An 11887-nucleotide genomic window follows, 5' to 3' on the forward strand; every position below is an offset into this window, starting at 1 on the left:
CCATGGCAGGGTGTGGGGCGCCGTGGCCGCTAGTGAGGTGATTTGGCCATGGTGGGGTTGGTGTGGAGCGCTGGGGCTGGTGGGGGGCCATGGCTGGGTCTGGGGCGCTGTGGCGGGGTGTGGGGCGCCGTGTCCACTAGTGAGGTGATTTGGCCGTGGCGGGGTCGGTGTGGGGTGCTGGGGCTGGTGTGGGGCCATGGCTGGGTGTGGGGCGCCATGGCCGCTAGTGAGGTGATATGACCCTGGCGGGGTCAGTGTGGGGCCGTGGCGGGGTGTGGGGGTGCGGCCGGGTGTGGGGCGCTATGGCCGCTAGTGAGGTGATTTGGCCATGGCGGAGTCGGTGTGGGGCGCTGGGGCTGGTGGAGGGCCGTGGCTGGCTGTGGGGCACCGTGGCAGCGTGTGGGGCCGTAGCAGGGTGTGGGGCCCCGTGGCGGGGTGTGGGGCGCCGTGGCCGCTAATGAGGTGATTTGGCCGTGGCGGGGTTGGTGTGGGGCCGTGGCGGGCTGTGGGGCCATGGCGGGGCATGGGGCGCCGTGGCCGGGTGTGGGGCCGTGGCCGCTAGTGAGGTGATTTGGCCGTGGCGGGGTCGGTGTGGGATGCTGGGGCTGGTGTGGGGCCGTGGCCGCTAGTGAGGTGATTTGGCCGTGGCGGGGTCGGTGTGGGGCCCTGGGGCTGGTGTGGGGCCGTGGCTGGGTGTGGGGCACCGTGGCGGGGTGTGGGGCGCCGTGGCCGCTAGTGAGGTGAGTTGGCCGTGGCGGGGTCGGTGTGGGGCCCTGGGGCTGGTGTGGGGCCGTGGCTGGGTGTGGGGCGCCGTGGCGGGGTGTGGGGCGCCGTGGCCGCTAGTGAGGTGAGTTGGCCGTGGCGGGGTTGGTGTGGAGCCGTGGCGGGCCGTGGGGCGCCGTGGCGGGGTGTGGGGCCGTGGCTGTGTCCCGGTTCCAGCTCCCCTCAGTCCCGGACCCTGTGGTGAGCGGGCTCCCCCCTCCCGCACCGCAGCCCTCCGAGGGCGGGAAGGCGGCGATAGCGCTCGGCTCCTCCCCCGCTGCCAGGGGTGAAGGGTGGACCCGGCCGCCATGGCTATCGAGGCAACGCCGCTGAAACGAATGAGCCTGCCTCGGTAGCCATGGCCGAGGCCGCCCACGTGATCCCCCGGGGGTGGGGTGGGGGGGGAGCCTCCCGGTGACTGGTTGCGCTCTGGCCACGCCCTCTCCCGCCCTAGGCCACGCCCCCTCCGTTCCCCAGTCTCGGCCCCTGAGGAGACAGTGAGGCCGGGCCGGAGCCGACTATGGCGCCCAGTGGAGACTTGATGGGGGCTGCTGAGGACCTGGCCGACCAGGTGAGGGGGAGAGGTGTCCAGGCTGGGGGCGGCTCCTCCTGGAGGAACGGGAGCTGGGACAGACCTGCCCCCTCCCATCCGGGAATGGTTTGGTCCATCCCAGCGTGGGAGCCATTGAGGGGGTGGGAGATACCATCTCTCCCAAGGATAGTGAGGGGTGGGACGTACCACCTGCTCCTCTTACCATGAAAGGGGTGGGTATGGAGAAGGCAGGGAGTGGAGAGGATCTACCATCTACCCCTGGGGAAGGGGCTGTACCACCTACTGCCCCCATAGAGAAGTAATGGGGGGCGTACCACTATGGGGAGGGTATTGGGGGAACCTGTCAAAGATGGGGGGGAGGATATACCACCTGCTTTTCCTCCTCCTTCCCCGGGGGGGAGGGCGGAATGTACCAATTGTTGCTTCTTTCTTCCCCCCAAGCGTGGGGCCTTCTGTGGAGAAGGGATGGGGTACCAACCACTCTTCCTGCCCGCCCCCATTGGGGAGCCTGTAGGAGGAGGGGGCATGTACCACCTGCTTCTTCTGCTTGGGGGGAGGCGTGTACCACCTTCCCCCCCCACACACACACACTAGGAAGAGTGGGGGGAAAGGCTGTCCCATGTGTCTCCCCTCTTCTCCGCCCCCCCCCATTGGGGGTGGTATTGAGAAGGAAGGGGACCCACATCTTCTGGTTTGCAGTGGGGTACGGCGTACAGGGCACCCAGCCTGGGGTTTGCAAGGCTACTATTTGTAGTACTGGGGAAGGCAGGTCTAGGCCCACCCATATCTAAATCTCCCCCCCCCCCCACCCCGTCCTCCTTCAGCTCGGGGGTGGGGGAGGAACCACTAAGCCCAGCACACAATTGATTTCTGGTGACAAAAAATGAAAAAACGAGTGGGAGTGAGGTCAAAGGTAAAATCAAGAATCTGGGGAGGAAGGGGACAAAGAGCACAGAACCTCTGACAGTGCCCAGCACGCCTCACACATGTCTAGTAAGTGAGGCTGGTGCAGCTTGGGATGCTCTGTTGACTTGAATTGGCATTTCTTTTTGTGCCTTGAACCATGAAGTAATGAATCTGATGGGATTAAAATTTCTGCTCTCCTGACTATTTCCAGTTGATCTCAATTCCCTCAAAATAAACAAACCCAAGGACAGAACAGGGGAATTCATTGTCCTGAGCACTGTGTGCAAGGGGTCAGTTATACTGGGAGAGGGAATCTTCACGTCAATAGTTCAGTCCCATTCCACACCAATAGTAATCCAGCATTACCTCGTGATAATCAGACTTCACTAACTGATTAGTGAATTGAACCTCACAGCCCATGAAAGGTAGGTGTTATCCCTGTGTTGCAAATGGGGAAACCGTAGCACAGATCGAGGAAATGACTTACCTGTGGTTATACAGTGAATCAGTGGCGGACCTGGGAGTTCTGACTTCATCTCAGCCTACACAGACTGCAGAATATCTTCATAGCACTCATGAGTCTCAACTAAACTCCTACTAGGACTTGCACAATTGCTGTCAGTCTTGCAGTTGGCTCTCTTGCCAGAGGTAAAAAAAGTCCATATTTAGATGGGGATTTAAAGGTATGATGTCAGCACATGCTAACCTGTTTGAAAGATCTAGGGTAGGCAATGAAAGCTGCCTTCAACACGTGCTAAAGTGGTCAAGTTACAGTCTTGGCTAAGTTGTGTTAGACTTTTAAAATGTGTGTTAGTTAATATCACACCTTCAAGCCGCCTCTCAGAGAATGGTATTTGGCTTATCCCTAGAAGGAGTCTCTCCAGCTCAGGTATGCTGGCAGGGGTTGCATGTGTTTGTGAAGTTTGCCTCACTATTTCCCATTTTGTATCCATCCTGGGGATAAATAGCTCATTTTCCAGAGCTGTCAATGTGGCACCTTGATTTGATCCTAGGGCAAAGGGGTTTGGGACTCTAATTTGTGTTATTGCTCAGTCTCAGTTGAGGACACAACAAACTCCAGTTAACGCTTGAGCTGAGTCTGAGCATGTGCTTTACAGGATGTCTTTTGGTGTCTCTGTTGTGCAGTAGGCATCAGTGCACAAAGCCTGAAAACATCTTGACATGATTGTGTTTAAAATGGATATTGGGAATAGTTAGGGGGATTTAGGGCTTGTATTCCAAGTACACAGTACATTGCTTACAATTGTAAATTGAGCCCCATGCATTTTACTTTCTTGAACCAAACCTTAAAACTCAGGCAGTTGTCCAGTCTGAATGGGTATTAGAGATCCCAAGGTCTGACTTGTGCAGGGTTCCTGAGCAAAAATTCCCCCTTCCCAGTTCTCAGCTTGCTTGTGCACTACCTGCTGCCATCCTTCCCAGATGTGGCTGCTTCCCTCTGGTGTTCTGTGGAACCCTGTTACGCATGTAGATCAGGACGATATGAAATTCATTCAGATAAATAGAGCCCTGCAAATCTGCAGATATCTGCTTATATCCATGGACCATGTTTGCGGATGCGGATACAAATTTTATATTTGCGCTGGACTCTACTAATTAAACAGGGGTTTTGGTATGAGCACACTTAACTGATGGATCCTGGAGCAGTGCTTCTCAAGCTATCTGATGTGAGGGACCGGCAATTTTTTTTTTCAAATGTGCGCGCAGACTGGCAGCCGATGGCTCGTGGACCGGCACCGGTCCGCGGTCCACCACTTTGAGTAGCACTGCCTTAGAGGATGTAACCCAGTTTCAGACAACAGGGATTTGGGAATTAAACTGATTTCTACTCAACTGATTGCTCAAATCTGACAGATGGGGGCCATAAAGCTATGTAGCCAGCTAGTTGCTTTGGGATCCTTCAGGATAGGAAGGCATTATAGAAATGTAAGTAGTGGATAAAGGATTTGAGGTAGTCCCATAAATCCTAAAGTCAGAAGGGACCATTAGAGCATCTAGTCTGACCTTCTGTATATTGCAGACCATAGAATTTCACTCAGTTACCCCTATACTGAGCCCAATAACTTGACTTTTTTGCAACCCCTTTATTCTGCTTTTTCCTCAGCATTGTGTTCTGGCACGTGGATCTAGTGAGTTTTCTTTAAAAAGAACAGGAGTACTTGTGGCTAACAAATTGTACTCCTGTTCTTTTTGCAGATACAGACTAACATGGCTGCTACTCTGAAACCTGAGTTTTCTTTGGCACTGTCCTCTCTCACACTAGAAGTATGTCTAGATTAAAGTTAAATTGAGCTCCTTAGAAAGCACATGTGGTGTCTTGTGTTATCCACACAGACACTTTTAAATCCTGCAACTAAGCAGTCTCCTCCCCTGCTTCAGAGAATCTCTACTGTGTGGGTCTACAGAATTAATGCACAGCGTAGAGCTGTGTGAATTACCTGCTCTTCAAAGTAGCTTCCTGCAGCAGTCCTACCGCTTCAAAGATGTCCTGATATGTTTTTCCAGAGAGTTTAAACTGGGAGTTGGGACTCTTGGGACCTACTCCCAGTTTTGGAAGGAGAGTGTATTCTAGTGGGCAGAGCAGAGGACTGGGAGTCTGGACTCGTGGGTTCTATTTCTGGCTCTGGAAAGGCATGTGGAGTGGTCGGAGCAGGGGCTGGGAGCTGCTGACTCGTACAACCTTAGAAAAGTCAAGTTGCGGCTCTCACCTCAGTTTCCGCATCTTTAATATGGGGCTAATACCTGCCTCCCAGAGGCGAAGGAAAGATTTATTAATGGAAGCGTGCAAGACGCCCTGAGAGTCTCCTCTGAGCAAAGTATTATCGTTTTTGGAGCTGGGTCACCTAGCAACTTGTTGCTTCAGCTGCTGTGGGCCATTGTTTTCCGACTCTCTAATGCTGCCTTTTGTTCTTCCTCCTCTGGCCATATCTTCCCCCTCCAGTTCTTACGGGTGACGAAGCGCTACCTACCTCACCTGGCTCACCTCTGTCTGATCAGCACTTTCCTTGAGGATGGGATACGGATGTGGTTTCAATGGAACGAGCAGCGGGATTACATCCATATGTCATGGGGGAGCGGCATCATCTTGGCCACGCTATTCGTGTTAATCAACATGTCTGGACAGCTGGGTAAGAGCCCTCCCACCTCAGCGACGCTTCTGAGCTGCTGTTTGGGAGGGAGCCTGGGTACAAAATCATAGAAGGGACCTCGAGAGTTCACCTAGTCCAGACCCCCTCCATGCTGAGGCAGGGCCAAGTAACCTAGGCCACCCCAGTGATGGATTCCACAACCTACCTTGATCAGTCGCTCCAGTGTTTAACTATCCTTAGAGTTAGAAAGTTTTTCCTAATATTTTACCCTAATCTCCCTTGCTGCAAATTAAGCTGATGGAGAACAATTAATCACTATCCTCTTTGGCAACCTTTTACATATTTGCAGACTGTTATCCGCTCCCCCCTCAGCCTTCCCTTCTCTGATCTAACCTTGCCCAGTTTTTTTAACCTTTCTTAGTAGGTCATGTTTCTAAACCTTTTACCATTTTCGTTAATCTCCTCTGGACTCTCGAATTTGTCCACATCTTTCTTAAAGTGTAGTGCCCAAAAATGGACAGAGTACTCCAGCTGAGCCCTCATCAGTGCCAACTTGAATGGAATAATTACCTCCCATTCGGGCTGTCAAGTGATTCAAAACATTAATCTTGATTAATCACGATGTTAAACAATAATAGAATACTATTTATATAAATATTTTTGGATGTATTCCACATTTTCAAATATATTTATTTAAATTACAACACAGAATACAAAATGTACAGTGCTCACTTTATAGTATTATTTTTTATTATAAATATTTACACTGTATTTTTCAATTCACTTAATACAAGTACTGTGGAGCAATCTCTTTATCATGAAAGTTGAACTTACAAATGTAGAATTATGACCAAAAATAACTGCATTCAAAAGTAAAACAATGTAAAACTTTAGAGCCTACAAGTCCACTCAGTCCTACTTCTTGTTTAGCCAATTGCTCAGATAAATAAGTTTTACATTTGCAGGAGATAATGCTACCTTGCAATGTCAGCTACAAAAGTGCCAAGCGAACATCTGTTCTCACTTTCAGGTGATGTTGTAAATAAGAAACAGGCAGCATTATCTCTCGTAAATGTAAACAAACTTGTTTCTCTTAGCGATTGCCTGAACAAAAGGTAGGACTGAGTGGACTTGTAGGCTCTAAAGTTTTACATTGTGTTATTCTTGAGTGCAGTTATGTAACAAAAAATCTACATTTGTAAATTGCACTTCGCGATAAAGAGATTTCACCTCATACAAGTACCATTGTGCATTGAAAAGCGATTTCTTTTATCATTTTTACAGTGCAAATATTTGTAATAAAAATACTATAAAGTGAGCACGGTGCACTTTGTATTCTGTGTTGTAATTGAAATCAATATATTTGAAAATGTAGAAAAACATGCAACATATTGAATACCTTTTAATTGGTATTCTGTTGCTTAACAGTGTGATTGAAACTGCGATTAATTTTTTTAGTTAATCGCGTGAGTTAGCTGCGATTAATCGACAGCCCTACCTCCCATGTCTAACGTATGATGCTGCTGTTAACACATCCCAGAATATTTGCTTTTTTCACACCAGCATCACACAGCTGACCCGTAGTTAATTTGTGATCCACTATAACCCCCAGATCCTCTTCTGCAGTACTGCTGCCTAGCCAGTTATTCCCCATTTTGTGCTTCTGCATTTGGTTTGTACATAGGTGACTTTTCCACCCCTCCCCGGCCTCTCCCCAGCTCTGCAAAAGCTGAGCATCGCACAGAGGCAGTATTTCAGTGCAGAAGCTGAAATCCTTGAAATAACAACTCTCTTCCTGTCTCTGGCACCTTCCACACTGGGATCTCATAGTGTTAAACTTCATGTGCCCCAGGGTGGTATGTCCCTCTTATGCAGATGAGGAAACTGAGGCACAGAACACAGAAATGACTTTTCCATGGTCACGTAGTGAGTCAGGGGCAGAGTCTGGAGTAGAGCGTAGATCTCCTGTGATCTTCCACCATCCCTCTGGAAAAAGACCTCTAAGGTCATCTAGTCAAGTGTCCCTCCGAGGTTGTTCTGTGGAGAAGCTCCTCTTCTAATTCTGATAAGACTCATGTGGCTGTCTTCCCTGACTGTGCTACGCTGGTGGTAAAATGCTCCAAACTCCTTCAGAGAGAAGACCTGAGTATTGAAAGGGCCACCTGTGTTTTGTTCACCTGCTTTGGCTCTGGTGCTGATTTTTTGCATTCTCTGTGTCTCTGTTGCAGTTGGGTGCGTTCTAGTCCTGGCCAGGAAGTTTGTTCCTTATGCTTGTTTTGGCCTGTTTGGGATTATCTTAATGCAGGTGAGTGGGAGATGGGCTCTCTTCAAGACACTGCTCCAGACAGGAGCGCTGGATGCCATGGTTAGCAAAGATTCCCCCAGCTGCTTGGTGGATTGATAGTAGTGGGTGCTGGTGGCCAGTGGCTGTGGAATTATATGAGCTGTAGAGCCCTAAAAGCTAGAGAATGGAAAAGACTAATGACCTCTTACTATTATTAGGGTTTGTCTACATGGGGAGTTAATCAGGAACAGCTATTCAAGAGTACGGGTGAATTCTAATTCTAAAGTGGATTAAGCTAATTCAGAATAAAGCACTTCAATTCCGAAACAAAAGCGTCCACACATGGAGTTAATCAAGAAAAGTGAATCTGCTTTAAATTCACACCCTCCCTTACTCGGGATTAATGTTCATATGTTGACAATCCCTTAGTCTGTGTCTTGCCTGGGGCAGGATTGTGCCCTTCGCTCTATTCTCTAAAGTTTTTTCTAGTTGAATATGTAAATGTCACAAGCACCCAGGGCTTCTATCCCTTCCCTGGGAGAGACTACAGCACAGCCTAATACATCTCACTGTCTGGAAATGTCCTGCTATTCAGCCTAAATGTTCCCCTTCCTTACTTTCGTTCCTCCTGATCACCCGCCGTTCTATTAAACTAAATTTCTCACCTGTCAGGGTGTCCTGCCCCCTTCAACTCTATTTGTAAATCATTATGTCCATCTACATCTTAATCATTGCTAGGCCACAGTTAGCTCTCTTAAAGATGGTGCGGTGGGTGGAGCACTAGCATGAGACTTGAGAGAGACCCCGGTTCAATTCCCTGCTGTACCATAGACACCCTGTGTGTTCTTGGGCACAGGCGCTGACTCCATGGGTGCTCCAGGGCTGCAGCGCCCACGAAAAAAATTAGTGGATGCCCAGCGCGCACCGGTGGCCCCACCAGGCAGCACCTCCCCCTGACCCCAGTGGCAGGGCCTGCTGGCAGGCGGGAGGCAATCAGCTGCTCTCCATTCCCCTCCAGCGCCTGCCGCAGATCAGCTGTTCAGCCCTGTGCAGGAGGTGCTGGGGAGTGAGGGGGCGGAGTGTGGGTGGGGTAGAGCAAGGTCAGGGCGTGCTCGGGGGAGGGGATGGGGGTGGGAAGAGGTGGGGTGGGGGCCTGGGGTGGAGTGGGGGTTGAGCCCCCCCCGGGGAAATTAGGAAGTCAGCACCTGTGCTCTTGGGAAGCAAAGCCCAGGGAGAGACTTAAATGATTTGCCATCCGCACAGTGGGGATAGTAGCCCTGCCCTGCCTCACAGGATAAATACGCTGAGGACTCTGTGGTGCTCGCCATTGACTTGCTGCGGGGTCTCTCTGTGCTTCAGTTTCCTGCTCTGTAACGTGAAATTGAAACTGACTCCTCTTCCATGGGGCTTAACTTTTGAACAACTCCTTGAGATCATCTGGTGCAACCAGCTGAACCTATTACCTGGCCACAGGGTTTAAACTGGTGGTTTCTGTTTTGCAGACAGTCGCTTACAGTATTTTATGGGATCTCAAATTCCTGATGAGGTGAGTTTCAGCTGATGAATGGAATTGGTGCTACTTAGCCGCAAAGAAATGAGGGCAAGGCCTGGTTCCTAAAGGCAATCCCTGACTCCAGCGATTAGAACAGGAAAAATGGAGGAGAAGACTCCTGGGTGCTTAACCTCTCTCTGTCACTGACTTCCTATTTGACCTTAGCCAAGTCACTGCCACTCTGTGCCTCAGTTTCCCCACTTGTCAGTCCCTTCTGGTAGGGTTCAGGTTTCACTAATGAACCCAAGTGCAATGTGGTTCCAGGATGGTAAGGGCTAGAGGCGAGCAATGTGGCTTGGTGGGGGCTTGTGTAACCCACTGGTGAGTGTGTGCTATAGGTCCCACGCTGAGCCCAATCCACAGGGGATACGAGTCTGTTACAGCCCCAGCTAGAGAGACTGGGCTCTTGCTTTTAAGCTGGAGGTCCCCAGATCCATACCTGGCATGGCAGCCGTCACATGTTAGAAGACAGTAGCTCCGTCATCCGTTGATCCTTTTGCTTCCCCCTGCTGCAGGAACCTTGCCCTAGGAGGTGGGCTGCTGCTGCTACTGGCAGAGTCCCGCTCTGAAGGGAAGTCCATGTTCGCCGGCGTCCCCACCGTGGACGACATCTCACCGCGACAGTACATGCAGCTGGGGGGCAGGCTCCTGCTTGTGCTCATGTTCATGACACTGCTGCACTTTGAACTCAGTGCTTTCACCGTAAGTGGCCTTTGACACTCCCTGTCACCTTATCCTGGGTCCCTCTCTGTTACAGGCAGCCCATCCAGCAGTGGGGCTGGACACTGCCCTAGCCCAGAAGCAAAGGGATTGCCACCTCCCTCCATGGTTAAGCCTGTGATGTCCTCCCCTTTCACTTCAGGGGCCCTTCGTGTTGTTGGATTCTCCCCTGTAACCCACACACAGCAGCAGTGTAGGCAGGCGAGTTGGCTGCTCCGTGTTGCAGGTTCCATGCCCTGTTTGGCATGTGTGTGGGAAGGAAAGCGGGCAGGTTACTCCACTGCTGGTCAGTCGGGGGGAGAGTGAGCAGAGGCCTCAGACCTCCCGACCCACCTGACCCTGCCTTGAGCTAGTGCAGTGGGCTGGATAACGTGGTCTTGCATTTTTGCTGCTTCCGCATTCCAGTCCAAACCACCTTCTTCACTTTCCAAGCCCTCCACATGCAGCCAGCTCCTCTGCCCTGGAGAGTCTAACAAGCAAGACCCAAAAAAGGGGGAGAATAGGCCAGGTATGGGAGGCTGCGGAGAGATGGGTGCGGTGACCAATGTAGGGAGAATCCGTAGGAGGAGCTGGGCATGAAGGAAGATGGAACTGAGATGATGATCTTGGGGTTATTCTCAGTTCTGGGGAGAAGTGTTGGTCTAGCCCTGAGCAGGGAACTGAGAGCCAGGACACCTGAGTTCTATTCCTGGCTCCGCCACTGACTTGCTGTTTGTGAAGTGCTTTCAGCTCCTGGCATAAAAGAGCTGTGCAGGTACTCGCGTCTCCTGATATTTCCCCCATCCCAGATCTTCCAGGACATCTTTGGCATGGCGTTGATCATCTTAGTGGCCATTGGCTTCAAGACCAAGCTGGCTGCCCTTACCCTGGTCATCTGGCTCTTCGTAATCAATCTGGTACAGAATGCGTTCTGGAACATCCCCACCTACAGGCCTCTCCACGACTTCCTAAAGTATGACTTTTTCCAGACCATGTCGGTAATAGGGGGCCTGCTGCTGGTGGTGGCGCTGGGCCCGGGAGGAGTGTCAATGGACGAGCACAAAAAGAAGTGGTGAAGACAGGAGGAGACTGAAGAACAGGGAGGAGGCTTGGGGCAGACGGGGTGGGGGTGGGGGGAGAATCTTTCATTACAACTTTTTTAAACTTAGTCCCATTTGTATATTATTTTTTCCTCCCCCATTCTGTTCTCTGGAGGTTTATCATTGTTCACTGTTGCCTTATCAGGATAGAAGAGTCTTTTTCTTCCTATCCGGTTGGACACATGTGTAAATTAAAATATATATTCTATTCTACGGCCCTTGAGCCTTGTGTGCTGGTCCGTCCCTTAAGGCCTGACTTCGTAATGAGCCCCTCTGCTATCCTGAGTTTGGATCATTATAAAGGGCCCCTTTTGGAATGTATCAAGAAGGCCCAAAAGGTTTACTGTCCTCTGACCTCGCAGTCTCCTTGTTGGTGGGTCAGCAGAGCCTTGCTGAGCCCCAGAATAAAGACATGGCCGTGAGCACAGTTTAACGGAAGAACTGAAAGAGGGAAGAGAGGCAGCTACCTTCCTGCTGCTGGTACAAACAGCTTCCTTCTCTCCCTGAGCCAGGAGGCACACACCTTTCAGAGTTACTTCCTGAGATGGGCGCATTCTGTAGGGGCTGTCTGGCTGTGCCAGACACATGCACCCGGCCAGCTCAGTAATTCTGTCACAGTCTTACACCGTAAATATTGGAAACATCAAGGCTTGCCTTCCCTGGCTTTGCTGGGGGACTCCCTGGAGGTCTGAAAGGCAGATGATGAACTTTTGCAAACCTTAACTGAAGGATGCTGCAGTGTTGACTCTTTAACACTGAGATCTTTTCTCCCAATATATGTGGGTGTTTGAGTTAAATAGGTATTCAGCAACCCCCAAAAGACAGTGTTTTAAACGACTGATCAGCTATTTATACTTCAGTATCTGCAATGTTATTCTGCCAGTTCTCCAGTTGTCCATAAAGCCCTCTGGGGCAGATGTG

At 50.9% G+C, this 11887-nt stretch overlaps 1 protein-coding gene across 1 annotated transcript; it reads left to right on the forward strand.

Annotated features, from left to right (window-relative positions):
- Positions 1–1213: 1213 nt before the first annotated feature.
- Positions 1214–11179, forward strand: LOC144277790 (surfeit locus protein 4-like). Its single transcript, XM_077838783.1, has 6 exons — positions 1214–1333; positions 5184–5370; positions 7560–7636; positions 9118–9161; positions 9683–9869; positions 10676–11179. Exons 1-6 carry the CDS (start codon positions 1283–1285, stop codon positions 10940–10942), a joined length of 813 nt encoding a protein of 270 aa, XP_077694909.1. The 5' UTR covers positions 1214–1282; the 3' UTR covers positions 10943–11179.
- Positions 11180–11887: the final 708 nt, after the last annotated feature.

Source organism: Eretmochelys imbricata, chromosome 20 (assembly GCF_965152235.1).
Source record: "Eretmochelys imbricata isolate rEreImb1 chromosome 20, rEreImb1.hap1, whole genome shotgun sequence".
NCBI lineage: Eukaryota > Metazoa > Chordata > Testudines > Cheloniidae > Eretmochelys > Eretmochelys imbricata.

Bases quoted from the DNA above. Each gene is read 5' to 3' on its own strand.
- LOC144277790 (XM_077838783.1), top strand. From the start codon at position 1,283: ATGGCGCCCAGTGGAGACTTGATGGGGGCTGCTGAGGACCTGGCCGAC. The intron at 9,162-9,682 runs GTGAGTTTCAGC...CCCCTGCTGCAG, and splicing joins GATCTCAAATTCCTGATGAG to GAACCTTGCCCTAGGAGGTG. The intron at 9,870-10,675 runs GTAAGTGGCCTT...CCCCCATCCCAG, and splicing joins TTGAACTCAGTGCTTTCACC to ATCTTCCAGGACATCTTTGG.